Genomic DNA, 24,939 nt, shown 5'->3' on the forward strand with positions numbered 1-24,939 from the left:
TTTTAAAATGCATTTGACTGCCATAAACGTGTGTAAGCTTCCGCTTTACGGGGCTTCCAAGACCACAGGGTTTCACCCACAATAGTCTGGTGGAATGCTAATTGTGTTTTAGTTATTTCTGAAGATTTGTCAAACAACAGACTGTCTGGAGATGAGGACTTCAAAGAACGACGAGAGACACTTTTCAAAAATAATCCATTCATATTCACATGAACTCACATAAAATACTAATCTACTCTCTAGCATCAAAATCTGTAAGTTTTTTTTTTACAAATTATGCAATATATGAATTCTCAATATAAAAAAGCGAGTAATTTTCCGTACAAAATCTATGATCACAGTTAAAAAACATTGTCCAGCGAATAACAACGCCGTCGAACAAATCTTGGGACACGCAGACTAGTACCGAAACATATCCATGATACTGCTGCTACATTACAACGATCTGAATTGGATATTGAACATTAGATAAAGATCTTACACCGAATCGAAACTACAATCCCAAACATGATAAAATGTAACGAAATCCTGACGTAGCTGACAAGGTCATATTTTATAATTTACGAGACATAAACGACCAACGATGGATGATCACAAGTCAACACGAAATACGACACTAGTAAATTGAAGATGACTGAAACTACCTTGAAATATCTGTACAAATCATATATTCTAAATGAAGATATATTACTGCATGTCTATGTAGACTTGACCAAAAACGCTCAATACCTACACAGCAATCCCAAATTAAGCGTGCACAGTATTTTACCAGCTACACCGGAAAATTTACAATTGCACACACATTTTTGGTGGCGTAGGAAGAACGGAACAAGCCTACGCAACACAAAACAAACAGTTCACAGCGACGGTTTACACAATCGAAATATTTCAAAGGCTTTAGGCGTTTCCGCGGGATACATATTTGAAGAATCATAAAAGCACCGCAGATTGCCGTTTTTTTTAAAGCGTGTAATGGATCTATCGGGAATTACGAGTAAAATGTCAGAAAAATGCACAGTAAATATATTTCGGTTCCGTGAAAAAGTCGGGGTCGGTTTACACTGTCATTATAGCGGACGCAGATTTGAACTAATAAAAAATTTTCAGGCTTTCCAAATTAAGTTAGAATTATACCTACCTACCCACGCAGATTTTTCCAAATTACATTAGAATTGGAATTGCTAAATTACAATAACTTGGAAATTCACTCAAATTCAGTTCATATTTAATCACATTTCATTCTTATAAGCACAAGAATGGCAAATGTCTGTACCACAGGCTGCACCATACAGTTCTCGTGTCGCATTTGCAAGAAAACCAGACAAAAGATTGCCACAAATTAGATGAGAAATAGAATTTGGAAACTGAAATTAGATTAGAATTAAAAAGAGGGCATAGAACCGTTTCGCTGTAATTAGACAACGAGAATTATTGGCGCTACTTCGATATACCCCCGAGATCAAAATATATAAACAGAAAAATAAATTCTTTTTTCGAGTTCGGTACGAAATAGTAGAGTTGGAAGTGGGTTAGGGTTATGGTTGGGGTTAGGCTTTACCAATAGTAGGGTTGTGGGTGAGAGATATTAAGGTAAGGGGATGACAGATATTAGGGCTGTGTCAAAGGCGTATATCAGGGTTGGGCGTGAGGGATATTAGGGTTATGGGTGATAAAATCTCCGAACTAATGTCCAAAACCCCCAACCCTCATCTCTTTTATCCCCAACCCTAACATCTGTCATCTTTCAACCCTAAAATCTCCCACCCAAACCCCTGATATTGGAATGCCCTAACCAATACCCTAATCCTAACCCACTTACAACCCTAATATCCAGCACCCACAACTCCAATCCCATCCCAATCCCGAGAGAATAAAGAATGTATTTTTCCGTTTATAAATTTTGATCTCGGGGGTATATCGAAGAAGCGCCGAATTATCTAGCCGCCCAAGTCTGCATTGATGTTGGGCGTTGAGTCGCTTTATCATTTTCAAAGCTCGCAATTAGTTGTAATCCCCTGAATTTGTTTTGAAACAAGCTTGCAAACAATTTTACACCTTGTTTACAAACCAATAACGGACGCGCCGCCAGCGTAAACCGCCCCATGCTCATGAACACGCCTGCGTTAAAAATCATCAGAGTCCCGCTGCTGGTCGCTCGTCTTACTGTAGCTACGCAAGCTAGCCAGAGAATGCGCTGAATTGCTCTTTATCGAGACGGCTTCGTTCAGACCCTCTTCGATACTGACAGACTTTCGCGACAACGGAGGCGTCTCGGCGGAATCCAAAACCTCGGCCAATTCAGCCATATTCATTTCGCTTTCTGTCACGTCCTGTTCAATTTCGTTTTTGTTTTCAACACGCGACTCGGATTCTCTCTCTTTTTCGTCGCCAGAAGACTGGGCGGATCTCCGATCTAAATCGGAGCCGGACGAGGACTTCAAAATGCCTCTTTTCTTTGGTTTCGGGGTGAAATGGTCACCGTCGGACAGGTCGACGCTGGACTCTTTCGTTGCCTTGTATGATTTACGGGAGGTAGTTCTGTCTCTCGAGCTGCTACGACATGGAACGCCTGAAAAAACAAAAAAATTACCAAACACACCAACCACTAGGATATAGCTGTAAGTAGGGCAAGTTTATTTTGACCTAAAAAACGGAAGATTTTGACCTAACGTATGCAAATTAGGTGTTTTCCCACATGATATTAGAATTGTACTACTTATCATCATTTCTGGTTCGAACTGTTTGTACTTACGAAGTAATTCAACCTGAAAAAAACTTTTTTGACTTAAAAACTGACAAATTTTTTCATGAAAATACTTGATTTAAACGAAATCTGGCCCTATGAAGAATTCCAGTAGTTAGGCCTACATCACGTACTGTGGTAGAAATAATTAAAATCTGATGTAGTACAGCAAAAGATACTTTCCCACATTCTCGGGTAGAAAGTGTCTGTCCTTACCAAGTAGCTTGCCAAGAACGGAGAAAGAACGTTCAACAGAAGCAGTTGTTGGCTGACAACACTGAAGTTGTGCGTATACTGCTGGCGACAAACCATGTTGCTTCATTCTGACAATGTTGTCTACATCACAATTCTTCATCATGCGCTTCTTGATAATAAGAACCATGCAATGCCCAAGCAGTCTTGCTTCAGTTAGGATATTGCGGTATGTTGACCATAAAACAATGTCAACCTATTTGTTTCATTTGACCGTTTATGATTCACAATGAGCAGACCTAACAATTTTATCATGCCAGTAAAATTTAAAGAAAAAAAGTTAATTTTGAACAACCCTACACATCGTATATAAAAATGATGACTGCTAAATCCTTGAATATACTCATAATCAACCTGTCAAACATAACCACACGAGCAACTGTAAGCTTCATCATATCAAGCAAATAGAATACTGTTAGCCTACTTGTCTGTCCCTACATAAAGCAATTCCTTTCTGAATTGTAGCAAAAATTAATGAATGAAATTTCAAGCTATTCAGCATATATCGTCGCTGTTGAATTAAAGTAACTTACGTCCAATTTACGGGATTTTGAGGAATTTAACTTAATGTGTCAGCCTAGCTTTTCCAAGGTTAACTTTGAAAGAGCGAGACAAAGATAAACACGTCAGAAAAAACTTGATTCTTGATCTCAACATTTAAAAAAGGACATTTTTCTACTGCGATGGTATAATTGTAAAAAGTCCATGCCAGCAACGCCCAGAGAGTTGATTGATTGCTCTCGAAGTGACAGGGTCAGGCTTGAGCTAATTAGAGTCAATAAGGCAGTGAATGATCTCAAACGATTCGCCGACAGGAAGCCAAACAACAGATGCACCATCACAGAAAGGTCATGGCGGTTCAAGAGCAAAATTACAACAAAGCGCTCTCCATCTTGAGACTTGAATTGAAATTTCAAAAAGGCAATTACTCGGTTTGAATTTTGTTACATACACAGCAATATAATTCGCCAACTGTGTGCAGACAAGGTTTTTATTATCTCTGAAACTGAACATGTCTCAACACGATCGATTGAGCTTGCAGTTGGCATACTTTCCAGTTCATTTGGTTGATTGCTTTGCGGCAGTAAATTGGATATTTCACCACTTTATTACTCATGATATATACTTGAAATAGGTCAGAGCTTTCAATCCAACCTTCTGTCTCACGATTCATTTCACAAGATCAATCCAACTAGCAATAAAATTGGAAGCTGCAGTAGAAATGTTCTGCTACATTTGGATTGCATGCAGTGTTAACCATTGATGCTGGGCAAATAAAACTAGACTACACATTTCTCGAAATTCAGAACTAGAACTAGAACTACTCGTACTCGCATTTCAAAACTAGCAACTAGAACTAGAAATACTTAAATTTCAAAACTTGCAACTAAAACTAGAACTACTCACTTTTCAAAACTCACAACTAGAACTAGAACTACTCACTTTTCAAAACTCGCAACTAGAACTAGAACTACTCACTTTTCAAAACTCGCAACTAGAACTAGAACTACTCACTTTTCAAAACTCGCAACTAGAACTAGAACTACTCACTTTTCAAAACTCACAACTAGAACTAGAACTACTCACTTTTCAAAACTCGCAACTAGAACTAGAACTACTCACTTTTCAAGACTCGCAACTAGAACCAGAACTACTCACTTTTCAAAACTCGCAACTAGAACTAGAAATACTTAAATTTCAAAACTCGCAACTAGAACTAGAACTACTCGCTTTTCAAAACTTGCAACAACAATTAGAACTACTCACTTTTCAAACTCGCAACTAGAACTATCATACTTACGTTTCAAAATTCACTATTAAAAGTAGAACTACTCATTTTTCAAAACTCGCAGCTAGAACTAGAAGTCACGTTACTAGAATCGGCATTTCAAGTTCCGAGCTTGAAACGGAATGGGGTTCCGACCCCCCCACTCACCCGCTGGCAGCACCACTGCTAGCAGTGATGACTGTGAGCTAGCAATGGCTTTAGGAACATCACACAACAGAACATCGGTATCACGATTCACGACAAATGACGACACATGCTTTCTAGCTGATTTAAAACTAAATTATTTTTAAAACACTCAATTGGAACTATTCACTTCTTAAAATCGGCAACTAGAACTAGAAGTCTAGAACTACTCACTTTTTTCAATATGCCACTAGAACTAAAGCTAGAACTACTAAAAAACACAGTATCTAGTGTTGTGGTTGACTGTCAACCAACTAGTTTGTCAGTTTGTACCAGCCCTAGTCACCATGCACTCTATGTGCGCGTAAAAGATGTTGTTAACACATACTGTACGCATGATGATATTTTGTAGAATACTCCGATGATGTCTCGTATTGTTCTTCGGTGGAGCCGGGCGAGACACCGATATCTTGCAGTAATTTCTTCAGCATAAGACGCATCCTGCCTTCGTCCAATCTGTCTCTGTTTGCAATCACGTGCCTCTCCATTACCTGAGTCAGTACCCTGAGAGAAAAGGAAACAGATGATAAAACGCTATGCTTTTGAATCTGGATAAATGGTGGTTCAGACGTGGTCAGATCTGCTTCCCAAGTAGAAGTAACACTGCAATTTTTACACAATTTCAAGTTCCAGTAACAAGTAGCAAGTAACAAAATGCACAGGAACAGAGCATAAGCAAAAATTGCGTGTAAAAAAGTACGGTTAATTCAGACACAGGTTCGCAATTCCTTTCGTTAGGTTATGGCACAACAAATAGTTCTTCGTTCTTTTTAAGACAAGATGACTGACAATAGTGAATGACGGTCCATGCAGTAACAATCAACAATGAGATCATATAAGGCCAGCTTCAAAGTCATTTTAAACAGGGTACAATCGCGTGCATCTTGTACAACAGGTTGGTACAGAAAAAATTGAGCACAAAAAGTGAAATTGCTCACTCAAGTAAACGAAGAAAAAAGTAAAGAAGCTTCCTGGACAGAGTAGCAGTTAGTTGTGTTGGTGGGGATTAGGGTGGAGTGAAAAATAGAAAATTTTGAATTTCAAAAAGTGCCTCTGATATTTGGCCCCAAATCAAAAATGAATAACTTCTATCATAATTTCAGGTTCTTACGCCCTCTAGTGGCCGAGCTTATTCACCAAACGAGTCGAAAATAGCTAATTTTGCCATATCCTGATAACCGCTTATGCTAGAAAGCCAGTTTTGGGTTTAAAATCTGCGGAAGCAACATGTTTCTATCTCACTTCCATAGAACTTTGTCCTGAAAATGTACAGAAAAAAAGTTACAAGCAAATTGTCGATTTTTAGACCGCCATTAAAAGTGTTGGATGGTTGTACCAAATTTGCAATGCCGAATAGCATGTTACTGTTTGTTACATTGCTGCTTTAACAACGAAATCTTGTTTGAAGGACTTATCAGTTGATTTTTATATCAACCAAGTATAATTTGGATAGTAGAGAGCATGATTGAACTTTCTTCATAGTTGCAAAGGAGCTACATGACCATTGGATTTGGTGCAATGTATTTTCCATAAATGAGTTCCTATTGCGCGAAAAGTCAATAAACTGATGTTGAAATTTAGTCAACTAACTCGGTATCACTTACAGGAGCTGCTGCTGCAACTTGTGTATTGCAAGATGTTGGAATAATCAACTAAAAAAGTGATTCGTTTGTGGTAGATCACGGCAAATTACGAGGAGAGAGAGAAAGGTGCAGAAAAGAAATACAAAGGAGAGAAGCAGAAAACTTAAATCTTGTGTATGGACTCTACTTCGATGGAAGAAAAGATGACACTTTGAATATGGTTGAGGCACCAACTGGAGAATGCTCTATGACAACAGAGCTGGAGAAACATATTGTTTTAGTAGGATAACCAGGTCAGTATTACCTCTGTCACTTGTCACCTCCCAATGGAAAAGGTCGTATTTTGGCAAGAAATATATTGGTTTATTTTCAACACCGACCTCTGCAAAATCCCAGCTGTTGTGAGATCAGACGGTACAGCTTCAATGACAGGGAGATTCAAAGGCTGCATTCGTGCAATGGAAGAAATTTTACAAAGATCACTTCAATGGGCTATCTGCTTGCTTCATGATAATGAGCTGCCATTCTACATATCCGCCTTGAAAGTTGTAATTTATAATATTGTATTGCGTGTTTGAATTACGCATTGCTGTGAAAACATATCTTAATGGCAGCTCATTACCATGAAGCAAGCAGATAGCCCATTGTAGTGGTCTTTGTAGAAGTTCATTGCACGAATGCAGCCTTTGAATCTCCCTGTCATTGAAGCTGTACTGTCTGATCCCACGACAGCTGGTTTTTTGCAGAGTTTGGTGTTGGAAATAAACTGATACATTTCTTGGCAAAACACGACCTTTTCCATTGGGAGGTGACAAGTGACCGAGGTAATACTGACCTGGTTCTCCTACTAAAACAATATGTTTCTCCAGCTCTGTTGTCATAGAGCATTCTCCAGTTGGTGCCTCAACCATATTCAAAGTGTCATCTTTTCTTCCATCGAAGTAGAGTCCATACACAAGATTTAAGTTTTCTGCTTCTCTCCTTTGTATTTCTTTTCTGCACCTTTCTCTCTCTCCTAGTAATTTACCGTGATCTACCACAAACGAATCACTTTTTTAGTTGATTATTCCAACATCTTGCAATACACAAGTTGCAGCAGCAGCTCCTGTAAGGTCCAATACATTATACCGTTCACGAACTCTTGCCAAGTTGATCCCCAACACATGGTTTTGGTTTGATGGTTGAGCACCTCCCATAAAAGTTCAATCATTACCAGAAGATGTTGATTAAGATTGCATCGACTCTGAATCACTTTGATTAAAGCTGAATTGCCAAATAGAAGTGCTGGCACCTGCATTAGAATCACCGGTTGTTGGATTGAGCTTGACTGCCTTAGAAATCTTTCGTCAGCTGATGAAAGAGGCACAGCGTCAACCAAACATTTTCCCTTGCGCTCTGCTTTCTGATCTTCAAATCTTTCGGTGCCATCCTTAAGCCACATTGGAGTGCAATTTTATCTCTCTGTTTGCTATCGCAGCAGAAGATGCCAAAAAGCCTATCAACATCTTGCAAGAACGTAGTTTCCATTTCTTTATAAGAATTTGATGTTCTAGATTTCTTGGGTCAGATCATGTCAAGTGATCCAGAAAAATTTCAATTTATGCCCCCACCATCTCAGATTATCATGGAAATTGGTATGCTTAGAAAACTTTTCTTTCTGAATTCAGAAAAACAAATTTTATGAAAATCGGTCAAGTAATACTGAAGATGTGGCCGTTCAAAAATTGCTGTTTTTGTGATCGCTCAAGCGGAAAAAATGTCAGAAATTTACACATGTAATTGAAATCTGCTATATTTTGGTCAAATTAGGGTTGTTGAGAGTGACACTTTCACACTTGTTCATTTACATCCTACTTGATACTTTGCCCCCTTCTTTGACACCTGGGGTTGCATTGTCTGACCTTTAACCCCGCGAATCTGTTAATGTCTTCAAAAATCACTCATGTGTGACGCCATTTTTAATTGCAAATATCTTTTGGCTAAGACGTGGTGTCATCAAGTATAAGGTGTCATTGGAAAGCTCTTGGCAAGGACTTTCAAAATCAAAAATAACATTCCTCGCTAAAGAACCATTACACACCGTAAGAGTGCAATGAAACTAACCTGCAAATAGCATGTTTTAATGAAAAATTCTCACATTGCGTACTTATAGAACAAACCGATTTTCAAATATTGAAGGAATTTTTGCTGCACAGTTTGTGGTGAATACACAAAATACTTCATAAACATATAAGAATTCCAAATTAACACAATGATGAGATACAATATTTTTTGTGTCTACACAATAGATTTGAGTGACAATCAGCACTAAGCATGACAATAAACATCAATGTCCTGTGGGTTTTGTAGTTTTTATATTGTGCAGCGATGATTACTTTTCACACATCAGATACATTTATCTTTTATGATATTTTTCCCAACCTCGATCCACTTTCACTTTTGATTCTTTTGACAGTTCATACTGTCCCCGACTATTGACTAAAGAAGGAACGTCTACTGTGCACAAAATGTGCTGGAATGGTGTCCAACAACAGTCTTTATTTTGTGGCCAGTGAAAAAACAGAGATGGACCTTTACGGTGCATGAAGTTAACCAAAGCATCGTTGTTTAGCTTATCCAACTCTATGACCATGCCAATGTACCACTTTTTGTCATAAACCGCGCATACAAATTGGTTTTGAATAATTTCACTTTGAAGGATGTGTTCTTGGTTTTCAGAGTCTTCATTCAATTCAACTTCCAACGCATAGTGCTCATCTTGGCTGACACGTTTTGCTCCTAGCTTTGTTGATGACAATGGCCTAAAATGATGAAAGGCTCGAGTACCTTTGACTGTGGCTGCGAGCTGAAATCGAGTTTCCAGAAAAGATTTTGTAGCATCCAATTCGTCTTTGAGCAAATGTATAAATTTTATTTTTTGAAGATTTGGCACGCAATAAGACATCATTCCTTCCACATTCAAAATCTGATCATTCAGTGGGCGTCTCAGACTTTCCATTGCTGTAGCTCTTTTGACAGTGCCACCAACTCCATCACATGGCGATTTACCATGGCTGGTGGCAAAAAAGGACCAAGCGGCGTCCACTTTAAAGTCATCATTGTGCTTGCACAAATTGTAAAAAGATTTTCTGTTTTTGTACTGCGCAGCACAACCATCGCTAAAATATTCAATATTGTCCAAATCGGGAATTGTTGCTTTGAGAACTTGAATTGTTTTACGCTGAATCAAATAAACCATGACTGCATCATGCAACAACTCTTCGGATAGAAAACAGAGACTAAAATGCAAAATTTCATTGCTTGCAGACTTGTAGTAGCAAACTACTGGGTGCACAGTGCACCTTCGGTGGGTCCAATGATACCCCTGAGCTTCATCCTGAATGTGGAAAGAGTAATTTTCTGCAAAATCCATTAATACAAGAGCTGTTTGATGATCCATATCTTGTTTACGTTTTTTCAAATATAAAGACTGTGAATGCGAAATGTGATGATGTGGTGCTAAATTCGCAAGCCTTTTCAATAATAATTGAATAAACTCAGTTACTGATAAGGTTTGAGTTATAAGATCAGTTCGGTCAACTGACACCCACTGTTTGAAAGAAATTGGTTCATCCACATCTTCAAATTTTGAGTTGAGTAATTCCTGAACTGGTTCAAATCCGGGACAGTTCGAACAACGCTGCAGCATGCAGTCTCTGTTTTCAATATTGCAGACTGACAATTGAAGCAAATCTTTATAAGTTTCTTCAATGTGGGCAGCATGCAACATAAGAACAACGTTTTGATGTATGGTGCAGACACATACTGCATGTGTTCCAGATGATCCTGCACTAACACACCATTTTGGCCTCAATTCACAAAATTTAGTGAATCCAATCTTCACATGCGGGTTTTGCTGTTTAAACAAGGTATACAATTCTTTCAGAGTACACAAAAGTAGACGTTTTTGTTTATACACCTTCTTTTTAATGCTAACTCGGTCTTTCATCCCTGGCATCAACCTGCTGTGTTCATTGTTTTCAAAAAACTTCACAACTGTTTCAATTGTTTCATCTGAAAGCATCTTCCCTTTTCGTGGTGGTGGTAAAGAAAAAACTCCATTGTCTTTTCGTTGCTCTTTCGCATGTCTCACTAACCTTTCACTTACTCCAAAAATTTCCGAGATTTTCTTTCTTGGCCAATTTTCTGGAGCCATTGTTAAGACTTGAATTTTTTGAGCTCTTGTTGAATTAGGGCTACTGATTTTTTCTTTCATTTCTGATATATTTTCAAAAGCAGCTTCATTTTCATATTCCTCTTTTCCCGTCTCTACTAATTCTTGAATCTCATCAACATGTAAAACCGTGGCAAGCTTTGTTCTAACATTGAGATTCAATTCTTCTAATTTTCTTTTGCCGTATCTGATTTTCCGATTACCAGAAAGAGCATGCAGCTTTAGTGGAGATTCACCAACAGCATGAAGACTCTTATTTAGAGATGATAGTGAGGAATCTGCTTCAAACTGTGATTGTATTTCTTCCAACTCACTTCCACTAGTACTCAATGATGTATCAGGATTGCCTTCAAGCTTTTTTTCCATTTTATATCTGCAATTGTTGCACAGTTTCCTGCCCGGAATTATATTCAAGCTACTGTCGTGGTGCTTAATTCGTTTAAACCAGTTCAAAGAAATGATGCCTAGTTGTTTTTTGATAGGTCTTGTGTGGCCTTCAAATACATCACAGCAGGATTTATATGATGCAGAATAAGTGTCAAGAAATTTATACTTGTGAAACGTGCAAATTGTACCAGTAGTCAGAAGATCAGCACCGGTACTAGTATTGATGTTGCATTCTGCTCCAACCCGGATTTTCAGAAGCTCTCGTTCTTCATCATTTAGATCATCCAGTGACACTAATTTTTGCTTTTGATATCGGTAGGCCTTTATGTGACAAACAGCTTCCAAAACAGAGCCTATACTACAAGTATCCATACTACAAACATAAGTCTTAATCCAATACCGTGCAGCCTGTAAAAGTAAAATTGTAATAACATTTCAAAATACAAATATTTTTTCAACACTTTTTTACAACAAATTTTTCTAATATAATGATTCTTTAGCGAGATGACATCACCTCTCAGCCAAAAGATATTTGCAATTAAATATGACGTCACACATGAGTGATTTTTGAAGACATTAACAGATTCACGGGGTTAAAGGTCAGACTATGCAACCCCAGGTGTCAAAGAAGGGGGCAAAGTATCAAGTAGGATGTAAATGACCAAGTGTGGAAGTTTCACCCTCAACAACCTCAATTTGACCAAAATATAGCAAATTTCAATTACATGTGTAAATTTCGGACATTTTTTCCGCTTGAGCGATCACAAAAACTGCAATTTTTGAATGGCCACATCTTCGGTTGTGCTCGACCGATTTTCACAAAATTTGTTTTTCTGAAATCAGAAAACAAAGCTCTGTAATCATGCCAATTTTCATGTCGGCTCGAGATGGTGGGGGATATGGCTTGGATCACTTGACATGATCTGACCCTCTTGTGATACCGAGTTAGTTGTCTAAATTTCAACATCAGTTGATTGACTTTTCGCGCAATAGGAAACTCATTTATGGAAAATACATTGCACCAAATCCAATGGTCATGTAGCTCCTTTGCAACTATGAAGAAAGTTCAATCATGCTCTCTACTATCCAAATTATACTAGGTTGACATAAAAATCAACTGATAAGTCCTTCTAACAAGATTTCGTTGTTAAAGCAGCAATGTAACAAACAGTAACATGCTAATCGGCATTGTAAATTTGGTACAACCATCCAACACTTTTAATGGCGGTCTAAAAATCGACAATTTGCTTGTAACTTTTTTTCTGTACATTTTCAGGACAAAGTTCTATGAAAGTGAGATAGAAACATGTTGCTTCCACAGATTTTAAACCCAAAACTAGCTTTCTAGCATAAGCGGTTATCAGGATATGGCAAAATTAGCTATTTTCGACTCGTTTGGTGAATAAGCTCGGCCACTAGAGGGCGTAAGAACCTGAAATTATGATAGAAGTTATTCATTTTTGATTTGGGGCCAAATATCAGAGGCACTTTTTGAAATTCAAAATTTTCTTTTTTTCACTCCACCCTAGTGGGGATATCAAAAAGTACTATTTTAACCCTATATGCGTGTTACACAGTAATACGGTACACGGTATTTGTTGAATGGTTTGGTATCGAAAATACTGTAGAATACAACTAACCTGAAGGTATAACCCATGCGCGTTTTATGCGATATGTACCAATTACTGCAGTATAGCGCAGATGCAATTAATTCATTACTATCGGACAAAGCCGTTTACTAGCTTAATTCGGCAAAAAGTGAGAGGAACCAAACTGTCCGAATTAATTTGACGGTATGCCTTCTCAGGGAGTCCCCATAATTTGAGGTAACGAGTCTATTTTGCAGTTGCTGTTGAATCATGTTTTTCATGCCAATTCTAGTTCTCCATAAGAAATGACTCGATATCTCGAATTTCACGGTGGTCCGCAACTGATATTCATCGCAGAGAAGTCAATTCGAAAATAGAATAGTATTGACAGATTTTTCACTCTTCTCAATCGTACTCGCCACAAGGCACAAAAATGCAATTACGGATTTGACACGGTTCACAATTTTACAGTGCTTAAAAAGGCACACAAGCTGATAATTCGAATGAGTTCACGCCTCATTGGCTCATGAATCGTGCCAAGTTCAGAGATAATTTCAAACAAACGAATCCAATGGCTCACAGACCTAATTTGGTACAAACTACCAACTACCATATTTTTAGTAGTTCTAGTTGCGGATTTTGAGACGCGAGTAGTTCTAGCTCTAGTTCTAGTTGACAAACAACAAGAAAACCACGTGGTCATGGTCTGGTGTGAGACGTGATACCGGTGTTCTGTCAGCCATTGCTATCTAAGACTTATCGCTGCTAACAACGGCGTAGACAGGGATGGTTTTAGGGGTTCGAAAGCACTCCCACTTCTAACTTGCAATGATGTTTATATGGAAAGCCAATCCAATTCCGACAACATAAAAATAGACAAGTTGCTTTGAAATTTATTCCAGTTCGTTGTGTTTTTGTTAGTTGAGGATTTTTGAAGGTGGTTAGTTCTGGTAGTGACTTTTGAAAAGTGAGTAGTTTTAGTTTTAGTCGCAACTTTTGAATAGCGAGTGGTTCTAGTTCTACCGTAGTGGTGATTTTTGAAAATCCAGTAGTTAGAACGAGTCTGTCACAGACCCTAGCTTCGGAAAACATTGCACTGGCACACCGGCTTGTTCAAGTTCACAAATTGTGGCGCACCTGTCAGAATAAACTCCTCTCGTGAGTATATCGTTGGTGACGGTATTGATAAATTCAAGGTATTTCATTTCCTCTTCTTCCGCCTCGATTCTGTCTTTGGTATGTGAAGAGAACGCGTCGTTCCTGTAGATGAAAAACGAATCGTGTGCTAACAGGAAAAGTGATTTTACATGGGAGCTTATTGGAGTTACAGAACTTCAACATACAATTGTATTTTGTATAGCATATTCTCATTGAAATGAACCCAAATATTTTCGACTGACACTGATCAGGGGCAATCGTCAGCAGCTAGTAGAATTGGAAAGAACATTGTATATCAACAAACAATTGAATGATATTTTGTCAACACTGTGATACGATTGTTGATGCACGATGTTCCTTCTCTACTAGTTGCTGATGATTACCCCTGACGAGTTCAGCCAAAAATATTTGTGTTCATTTCAAAATGAATATACTATTCAATACTATAATAAAGTACAATATTTTCAGCTGACACCAAGTCAGCAATTAGCAGAGAATTGAAAAGAACATGGTAGCATTTGGCAGATGGTATGATTCTCGATCATAAGTGCCATCAACAAACAATTGCATGCAATACTCAGCAATGTATAGAATTGATAGCTTGAATAGCATTTGCAAGTAGAAGTGCATAAGCATATCTACAAAAAGCAAACCATCACTCCTCATTTGAAAACGCGAGTGGAAAGATACTGGTAACAGCCAGTGATCAGTCATAAGAAATAGCTCTATAAGCCACCGCGGTAGTCTGAATATGTTTGGAAAATTACAGATAGCTTATGGACAAATCTTAATGTTTCATTGGGATTTTGGCCATCCAATAAATATCTGTGGTTTAAATCAGCTATTAAAATACATGTGCAAATCATCAAATTGCAAACTCAATATCTGATTAAGCGTAGATGCCCGGAACAAATAGGATTATAGCAAACTGTTGGATACCCACATAACATGCGATATTACACCTAGCGACATAGAATATATGAGTCATCAACTACATCAATTTAAGTTCACCGCCTGTAAATGTAACGCAGAGCGAGCTTAAATTGCATCAGAGCGAGCTTAAATTGCATTTCCCAATCAATTCAATAGACATTGCAAAATTACCGAGAAAATTTCCCGCTATAGCTCGAAGTTCCAAAGAACGTATCTTCCGCCCCGTGTCGGAAACCGTATGCGTCATAGGAGCTGAAAAACAATAAAATTGTGACAAGAGTTATCCCCAAAAAATTAAGTAGCCTACTGCCAGTACTTGCATGGAGAAGTAGAGAATTTCAACACTCAGTTCACACATTATCATTGTTCAAAACTGCAATATATTACAGACGAGTGAGTGAATAATATCAATGAGCAGCTACATCTTTCCTTGTCGCTATAGAGAAAAACCTTTGGACTTGCTTACAGAGGTCGTTTGCCTCCAAGTAGGCTACTTCTTACTAGTTTCCAGCTAAATCTCTCCCTTTTTTGACTTCAGTTTTTTGAGATTCACATTACTCATATTTTGATTTTTTCTGAAGCATAAAACTGTTTTTCCATAGACTTGCGGAGATAGCATAAAATGCTATCCATTGTAATGTCATTGGATTAGCCGTACAGCTTTGGTCACAGATTCATGTTATAGTTTTAGTTTGTTATTAACAAGTATATTGTCAAACATAATTCTGGGACATATCCACCCCTCAATTGGATAAAAACTAGCATGAATTGGGAGTCATCACAGTTTCGAAACTTCCTACTTCCTCCGTACCTGAATATACAATTGAATAGTACATTCATGTTGAAATATACCTGATTATTTTCTGCTGACACTTGTCAGGGGTTATCGTCTGCAACTGGTAGAGAATTGGAAAGAACGTTGTATATCAGCAATCGTATCACCAAATATGACATCACCAGTATGAAATTTCGAATAATTGGGGTGAAGAAATCGCTTAAGCTCAATGTACTATTTTTAGATGGTACGCAACTCCTTGTGTAGAGATTCTACTTCAGTAACACCTGTTCGCGGTGTGCAATTGGTTCTCAAACTGCATCAAAAGTGCCCTCTTTTTACTCTTGAATCGCTATATTTCGAAAATGTTTTCAATGAAGACCTAGTCGAGAGTTTAAATTTCAATATACTATCAACTCTCTACAATACATTGTAGCTCCATTACGGTGGCGTTCTGAAGGAAACAACCGCGACCAAATTTTTTTTTTTCGTTTTGCCCTTCAATTTGAGACCACATCATTTTTAGAGTGCAGTGCCCCTTTAATGTTAACAGGGGGCAAGAATTATACTACTCAGCAACTTCAACAGTCGGCATTTATCGAGGGATAAAAACTGACATTCAGAAGAGCAAATACAATCCAAACAAGGCAATTAGAAAACGTTCGCGTCACACATAGGCTTCTGCAAATAGTAAATATTTGTAGCTTCAGCGGATTATTTGAGCAGCGAAACCAATTCTTACTTTCGACCAGGATATATGTTGTCATAAGTCTTTCTCGAATCCAGGGAAGATCTCCGTTGCGAACGTGCCTGGTCCTCAATCATCTCGCTATCTGATGCAGTCCTGTGATTCAAAGAAAGGTGATAATATAACATTGGGGAGAAGCATCAAAGAAATGTTTATACAGGGTTTTGACACGGTAGGATTACAATTATAAAAATCCACCGAGTCAATGTTACTAGACGGTTTCAATGAATATACATTCTCATCAAACATATGATAGAGAGCAGCATATTTGCATCCCACCAGAATCTGCAACATATTGGAAGGTTCTATCTGAGATGTTAGCAGTTATGTCAACAACACAACCAAGCAAATAAACCGTGAAGCGTTTTTTCTTCCTAGTGTGCTGCTCATTGAAATTATTATGGGTCATGAAGCAGCAATTTCGAACATTTCAAAACTGGTCAAAATACCCGAGTCAGTGGTGGGTATGATATATGCTTTGATGTCATAAAAATCTGTGTCAAATCTTCAATATAATCGTAAACAGATGCAGCTAAACATTAACTGCATTTTCACTGTTTCTATTTTTGCTATGTATTGTTGAAACATACTAATTTGGCCCAAAAAACCGAGAAAAGCAGTAGGATAGTTGGCACCATAAGTACAGCTGAAACAGAGGAACAGAATGAATTGGTCAAATGCAAATCTAAATCCCGAGACAGACACCATCAGCTAAAACGCCACACACCCATTTTGGCTCAATTCCAACCATAGGCTATGAAATTGTTGAGTGGTCTGAAAAACCAATGCACGAACAAATTTGGCTCAATTCCAACCAGTAGAAGAGAAGTTATTCAATATTCATGTTCAAAATTCAGGATTTCAAAACATAGTATTTCAAATCCGAGTATCGTGATAAATAATTAAAGGATTTGACACCGTAATTACTATATTTTTCAAAGCAGTAAAATTTGATGATTAATATTTATTAAATTTATGTAAAACTTATAAAGCAATGCTTCTAAAGTTTGGAATTGAGCCAAAATTGGTGTGCAGTGTTTTTTCGGCAACAAAAATTTTTATCGAGTAGCCAGTAAAATTAAAAAATTATGTTATTTTTGAAAAGCCCTAGCTTACTAACATTTCTGCTCAACCGCAAAGATACATTCTGCAATTTCGAGTAGCCGCCGTCAAGTAACCAGTAGAAGGAGACGACGTTTCCACCAAATCTACTTTTCACATCGTTTATTTGAGTACTTTTCAGACATTCATTTTTTACGTCACTTGAAGTGGTTTCGAGTGTTTTACTGAGTCGGAAATAGCTACTTCTACTTGTATTCTACTGGAGTAGAAATCTACAATCTATGCTGCTTCTGCAGAAGTAGTAACGGCGAATACTTTGACCACCTCTGGAGAGCACTAGATTCATTATTACTGTTTTCTGAAAATATACGATTGAATAATATACTCATATTGAATAAACCTGCGATGCAATTGCTGATATACAATTTTCTTTCCAATTCTCTACTAAATGCTAATGATTACCCCTGGCGAGAGTCAGCCGAAAGTATTCGGGTTCATTTCAATATCGATATATTATTTAATTGTATATTGAAGTTCTGTACCTCTAAGAAGTTTTTCTAAAAATAGACGCAGCATCCCTACCTAGCAGACACATTAGGCTGCGCGACACCATCCTCATCCGCGCTTCTGTCACAAGAAACCTTATCAAATCTCTGCAACAATTCCCTCTCGGCTTCCCTGGCTATCTTCGCAACAATTTCAGAAGCGTCCCGTTCGGCACACTTGTCCCCCTTCCCCTTCAAACCCGAGATGATAGCCGCCAGCTGCTTTCTCGAGTACGAAACAAGATTATCGCACTTGTCCAAGTCTTCGAGATACTTCTTCCTAAGAAGGGCCACCAAGTCTCGCGAACACTGTCTTGTTTTAGAGGTCCATTCCAAAAAGTTGCTGTCACAGGCCTTTTTTGAGTATCCGGGCGGTGTGATGTTTATACACAGCCCAGGCGGGACTGTTCCGTTGGAAATGTGGATCTCGACCAACTTCAAGTACGAATGTAATTGATATTTGCGGTTCATCACGTTCCTAACAAAGCGTATATGACTACGAGCCAGCAGTTCTTGACTTTCTTCCACAGGCACAAGACATTTGTCTGCCTTCCAAATACACCTTGGCTTTTTCGAAGCCATCCTTACGGTCGTAAATACGCTCAAAAGCTAACATGTAACAGCCTCATTCAAGTCACTCTTACAAATTGGAAACAAAACCATTTCAAGCATTGTTGAGACACTCTATGACATCATAATCAATAGTGGATACTGGTACAGCCAGATAACCTTTGATGTTTACAGGAACAAGGTTTTAATCAATGTGTGTAACAATGTAACATGTGTTTATCAATGTAACTACTATTGCAGTGTCACCGTGTTGATGAGGGCTGCATTTGCAAATTCAAAAAGGTCAGCATATTGATTTGTAACATAGTAAACAAGTTTGCAAACAGACTTTAATCTCAAGTATTTCCCCTGATCTGGTGATATATGAGTAACTCTGGTGCGCTCAGCCTGAATATCTGTGTTGCACGATGTTATTGCTGCACTGACTTATTTCAAATTAATGAGCTACATCATTACAGCATACAGTATGATTCTGATAACACTACAGCACACATTGAGACAAAATGACATCCCTGTGCATCTAACGTTCATTGATTTCAGATTCGCTGAAAATTATAGTGTTCATGACTGGTATGCCTGAAATTATAGTATGGAACGCGTGTACTGTGCTTGCGTGTCGCATAATTGAACTTAATGTGATGACATTTTTTTCAAAGCCAAGATCTAAATCCAATCTTGAAACAGACCTTCAATCGTTTCAAAGTATGCAAATTGAAATGAAGCCTAATACTGATCAAAGGCATAAATTGCATGAGAACTCAATTCATTTGCAGATCTCAAATTCCATGGATCTCGAATTGCAAACTATTATCAGTCACACGAAAAATTGAATTCTGGTATTGAATTTTATGGTATCGTTATTTTGGAACACAATTTCATAACAAATGTTCAGTACACCGGTATTAAAATATAAAACACCTTAAAAATGTAGCTTCTAGTTCTAGTTGCCAGTTTCGAAAAGTGATTAGTTCTAGTTGCGAGCATCAAAAAGTAAGTAGTTCTGGTTGCGAGTTTTCAAAAGTGAGTAGTTCTACTTCTAGTTCTAGATGAGAGTTTAGAAAAGTAAGTAGTTCTAGTTGTTTTGAAAAGTCATTAGTTCTAGTTCTAGTTGCGAGTTTTGCAAAGTGAGTAGGCCTACTGGCAGTTCTAGACTTCTAGTAGTAGTTCTAGTTGCGAGTTTTGAAAAGTGATTCTTTCTAGTTCTAGGCGCGAGTTTTGAAAAGTCAGTAGTCCTAGTTCTAGTGGGGAGTTTTCAGAAGCGAGTAGTCCTAGTTCTAGTTGCTACTTTTGAAAAGTTAGTAGGTCTAGTTCTAGTTCTAGTTGCGCATTTTGAAAATCCAGAAGTTAGCACAAGTAGGCTATGTCTGCTTTAATCAAGCACGATAGTTCACACTTGCAGAAACGCTTACTTTTTCGGCGCCTTTTCCTCTTTACGAACGCTCGAACGGGGCGACGCGGTCGGCGTGTCCCCTTTAAACTTATTCTTGACGGCGACCTTTCTCTTTGTCTCCTTGCCAATGACCAGAGGAGGCGCGTAATGCTTGGACCGCGACAAGTACGATTTTCCCTCGCGCTTTTTCAGCCTAGGCGTGAACGGCGCGTCTCCGTTTTTAAACCTGTCCTCATGCCTGTCCAGATAGTCCCCGCTGTACGTCTCCGTGAGCACGTCTGGTTTCCTGGCTTGGGTTTTATCACGGGGCGACTTCAACTGGGACGACGTGGGGCGGGGACGGCGTGGCGTGTAGTCCGAACGGTAGGAAGACACCGATTGTGGTCTGGGCTCGTCCAGTCCGTTTTTAGACACAGTGGCCGAGAGCATTCTTTGTGATCCGTACCCTCCTGAGTCCAGGCTCTGAACACACAAAGTAATAAGCAGGGCGATTTTTTTTTACCTAAAAACGGATGATTTTGCCCTAAATAATCAAAATTTTAACTTTTTCCTACCTTAAAAAACTACGTAGTCACGTATACAAATTGAGTGTTCTCGCGCATAATTTTAAAATTGTATTACTTATCTTCAATCCTGGTTGGAACTGTCTGCCCTTACGAAGTAGTTATGCCTGAAAAAACGTTTTTGACTTGAAAACTGACAAATTTTTACAAGAAAAAACTTTATTTCAACGAAATCTCGACCTAGGAATTCCAGTAGTTACATCACGTCTTATGTTTAACATGTCAAAAAAAAATTGCCCAGGTAATCAGTAAGGGTGGGCACAATGATTTGAGTACTCGAGTATTAATTCTAATGGTTCGAGTCAATAAGAGAATGATTTTTTTGAGTACCGAAATTTCATGCTCCTTGCCACAAATATTAATTTATCAATGAGATTTATAGCTTGGTTGTATATCAGCAAACGAAACATGTAGTACAAAGCTACGAATGTTAGTGGAAATTACATATCTGTGATGTTGTGATCAGCGCACAGCATTGTCACAAAGTGCAATGAAATAGGCATGGTAGAAAAATACAAAATATTCTTCAACAAGATAGCGGAACTTGTGCTACATTATTTATGGTGGTGTAAAAGGTACATATTTACACTTCCCACATCAGTTATACTTATTGCCACCATAATGACTAATATCCAAATACTGGTTAGAAGCCAAATACCTGATGTAGAATCAAGATTACCCTGCCCCAATCAGGCAAAGAAAATGATTGTCACAGCAGACAGACTTACATGTCGATTACTGGCACCGCCTCCGTGCTTCATACCCTTCTCGAAATCAAAAAGTTTCATTTGTTTAGCCATTGCTTCGCGACGCATCTGATCCCTTTTCTTAACACTGGTTGTCATAGACTTTGGCGGCTTGCTGTCGATAGCGGCTGTAGAAAGATTTAAAAAGAGCAATTCAAAGTTTTAATATGATGATTTAAGACAGCGGTTTTAAAGTCTGGGTATAAACTTGGGTAGGCTGCAGAGTGCAGACTCAATTCCAAGTACCAGAGCGATCATTCAATCCATTTAGTTCAAATATTAATAAAATGCTCAGTGACTAGACAAAAGGATAGAAAAAACTGGTGTTAGTGGTGTGGCTATGCATTGTGTTCGATAAAACAAAGTTGTGCCTTGAAAATAGGAGAAATTCTGTGTCATTTATCATCTTGGCCTTCAATTCAATAGATTTATTCGACGTACAGCTACAAGGACATGGAGCTACCAAGATCTCAATCATTTATATGTCGTGTATATCGGCTCCACAAAGTAATGTTTCCGTGTAATATCTTACCGAGTAGCCTACTACAACTGGTTGTCTGTATATTTTATAGCTCATGGGTAGCAAGACCTGTGGTTGAAAAGTAGGCTGCAAATATAATGGAGTCATCTTTTTCAAATAAAATTTCAAGAAATTGTAAAGAAATGATACGGATTCTTACATTTTACAGTACCAAGCTTCATGTAATGACTTGACATATGATCCTGAATGAGATATTGTGACGAGAGCTTGTTGATGGTAGGCTTGAATGCTGTAAATGACATTGTAAAATTACATCATTAATGTAACAGACAATAATTCAGGAAGAAACCACTGTTTATTCAAAGCAGTAGAGGAATTATAGAGTAGTTATTAGGAAAATATTCAATGTCGGACATTGAAGATTAGCCTACTTTGGATATACAGAAGTATAAAGGCCTAAAATCAAAGAAAAATACTGATATGAGTGATAAGCATTGCATGGTATACACCAGAGGCTCAATATAACATAGTTATCAAAGTTGAGCCACAAAGGCCAGGAGCATCTTACCCAGAATTCGTTAGCCTCAAAATTATATGTTCAATGATTGAATAGTATATTCATATTGAAATGAACCCGAATATTTTCGGCTGACACTCGTCAGGGGTAATCGTCAGTAACTAGTAGAGAATTGGAAAGAACATTGTATATCAACAATCGTATCACAAAATATGACGTCACCAGCATGAAAGAGAGAGCGTTCAATGTACTATTTTTAGGTGGTACACGAACTCCTTTTGTTGACAGAGTTTTGGTTGGTTCATCGAGACGACCGATTTCGAATCGTTGGACGGGGCCGTTCACAATTCCATTTGTGTGCCTTGGAGTCGACTTTTATCAAAATAAACCAACCAAAACTCTGTCAACAACAGGAGTTCGTGTACCACCTAAAAATAGTACATTGAACGCTCTCTCTTTCATGCTGGTGACGTCATATTTTGTGATACGATTGTTGATATACAATGTTCTTACCAATTCTCTACTAGTGTCTGACGATTACTCCTGACGAGTGTCAGCCGAAAATATTCGGGTTCATTTCAATCTGAATATGCTATTCAATTGTATATATAAGTTCTGTACCTCCAAGAAGCTCTTCAAATATTCAATGATGAAAAATAAAATAAAAACACACAGCATCATGGAAAAGTTAGAGGGATTCCAAAGACTACTCCAAGTCGTTTCAACACCTTCCTCTCTTTTCAATGTATCGCAAATTTTGTGGTGTATTGAACTCATAAAAATTTCTAATAAACCAAACCGAACTATAGATGTAGCCTGAGTTTGAGTATAGCAGAGATTTAAAGTATTGTTTTGAAAGTGACGAATTATTAATACAAGTTTGAAACAATCCAATAACGAAGCTCATTCTATAAATAAATGAGTACTTACGACTGCTATTAGGAGCCATGTGTCCTCTCATTGGACCAAGCATCATACCGCGGTCTTGCCTCGGCATTATAGTCACCATTTGGTTAGCTAGCCGGTAATTTCGTGACGATGCGGAGCACAGTCTGTTCTTTCTTGGTTTTTTGCAATTCACATTGACCGATCACAAGATATGTGACACATTTAGAGTCTATCTGTAGGGCAAATTTACATCTGAAAGCTAACCTAAAACAACATTTGCCCAGCACTGTGTTTACTACGCTACTATCATGTCCTTTATTTCTAACGTTATTCGAGATGCACCCACTAGAGGCGGGATATGCGAGTGGTGATTTATCAACTATATAAAGAGATTGTCAGTCGGATCGGACTATAGAAATTTCTATAGATCGGAAACAGATTCTGTTTCAGGTATTTTTTAGGATCTTTTTGGATAGTTGTAACTATCGAATGTTACACACTGGTCAACCCTCAAGATTACCGAACATATCAACCTATCGCCTTTCGCTCGCGCCATTCATTTTCATCACTAGTCGCCACTGCAAAAACTACAACATTAGATCATCCTTATCATAGCAGAGCCCCAAAGGGGCCAGGATGCGCGTCAAACAAATCACTGCTCAAAAGATTCGGTGACCTAAACATAAAAGATATGCGAACACTAGAAATTGTCACATTCCAATAGAAATACAAGCGATTTCTACTGAATCAATACAGTCAGCCCTCTAGTTTACCCTGATCACGACCTGACATATCGATTTCGCCTTCCGATACATCCTTCATTGTATCGCAGTCTTGTCGTGTATTGAAATGATGAAATTGTGAGGAATAAATTGAATTGAATTATAATATTCATTATTTCTTTCCATCCACTGTACAGTGTACTCTACATGTCTCTTTATTTGCATCGCCTAGGGAGGCCTACACCCAGGTGGGAGTCTGATTTCAAAGACTACCCCAAGTCGTTTCGACACCTTCCCTTTTTTCCTTATCGCGCGCAGTCTTGCGGTGCTTCGAAATGATGAGATTGTATACGAACTGATACTGATAAATTCGATATTATTAACTTTTCTTCATCATCATCATTCATCATTGGTTTATTAGCAATTTTATCAGTTCAATACACCACAAAAAATGCGATACAATGAAAAGACAGGAAGACGTCGAAGCGACAAGGAGTAGTCTATGGAATCTGACACCCACCTTGGCCTAGGCGATGTAAAGAGGAGGCATGCACACTGAATGAAAGTAAAGAAGATAGTATAGAAAAAGAATGCGACTAGAAATAGGGAGGCATGTCATGGGAAGCGAGATCGATAGAGGTCAGTCGTGGTCCGGTAATCTTGAGGATGGACTGTATTTATTTAGTAGTAATTGTTTGTATTTCGACTTGAATGTGGACAACTGGACATGCTCGTCGACTGTCTGATGGCCGGCGGGATACTGTTCCACACATCAGGTCCGGCATATTTGATGGAGCGATGATCTTTTCGGTCGATCATATGATATTTGGACGACGTGGACGCGCGTGTGTTGTACTTGTGCGCTTTTGATTCAGAGGTAAAGAAGTCATTGAAATATTCGGGGCAACGACCGCAGTGAAACTGATACATAAACTTGGCGATTTCTAGTTTCCGCATATCTTCTATGTTTAGGACGCCAAATCTCTTCAGCAGCGACTTATTGGATGGGCAGCCAGGCCCCTTTGGGGCCCTAGCTATGATTCGGAGTACTTTATGCTGTAGTTTCTGCAGTGGCTTGAGTGCAGTTTTACTGGCAGCCCCC

At 38.3% G+C, this 24,939-nt stretch overlaps 1 protein-coding gene across 2 annotated transcripts; it reads right to left on the reverse strand.

The window, feature by feature from the left end:
• Positions 1–181: 181 nt before the first annotated feature.
• On the reverse strand, positions 182–23,434 carry LOC145442012 (spermatogenesis-associated protein 7 homolog). 2 transcript variants are annotated; one of them, XM_080319983.1, is made up of 9 exons: positions 23,158–23,434; positions 21,910–21,999; positions 21,212–21,357; positions 19,940–20,382; positions 16,348–16,449; positions 15,002–15,082; positions 13,877–13,999; positions 5,296–5,471; positions 182–2,569 (listed from the first exon to the last, which is right to left on the reverse strand). In XM_080319983.1, exons 1-9 carry the CDS (start codon positions 23,234–23,236, stop codon positions 2,124–2,126), a joined length of 1,686 nt encoding a protein of 561 aa, XP_080176109.1. In that variant the 5' UTR covers positions 23,237–23,434; the 3' UTR covers positions 182–2,123. The 2 variants fall into 2 exon arrangements, with proteins under 2 accessions (XP_080176109.1, XP_080176111.1); XM_080319985.1 differs by lacking the exons at positions 19,940–20,382; positions 21,212–21,357; positions 21,910–21,999; positions 23,158–23,434 and adding an exon at positions 17,998–18,671.
• Between the last annotated feature and the right edge of the window lie 1,505 nt (positions 23,435–24,939).

This window comes from Botryllus schlosseri, chromosome 6 (assembly GCF_051294905.1).
Source record: "Botryllus schlosseri isolate E-star chromosome 6, Bs_hap1, whole genome shotgun sequence".
Classification (NCBI taxonomy): Eukaryota; Metazoa; Chordata; class Ascidiacea; order Stolidobranchia; family Styelidae; genus Botryllus; species Botryllus schlosseri.

Bases quoted from the DNA above. Each gene is read 5' to 3' on its own strand.
- LOC145442012 (XM_080319983.1), bottom strand. From the start codon at position 23,236: ATGGTGACTATAATGCCGAGGCAAGACCGCGGTATGATGCTTGGTCCA. The intron at 15,083-16,347 runs GTAAGAATTGGT...ATTGTTTTTCAG, and splicing joins AACATATATCCTGGTCGAAA to CTCCTATGACGCATACGGTT. The intron at 2,570-5,295 runs GTATGTGTTAAC...TTGTTTTTTCAG, and splicing joins AAAATATCATCATGCGTACA to GCGTTCCATGTCGTAGCAGC.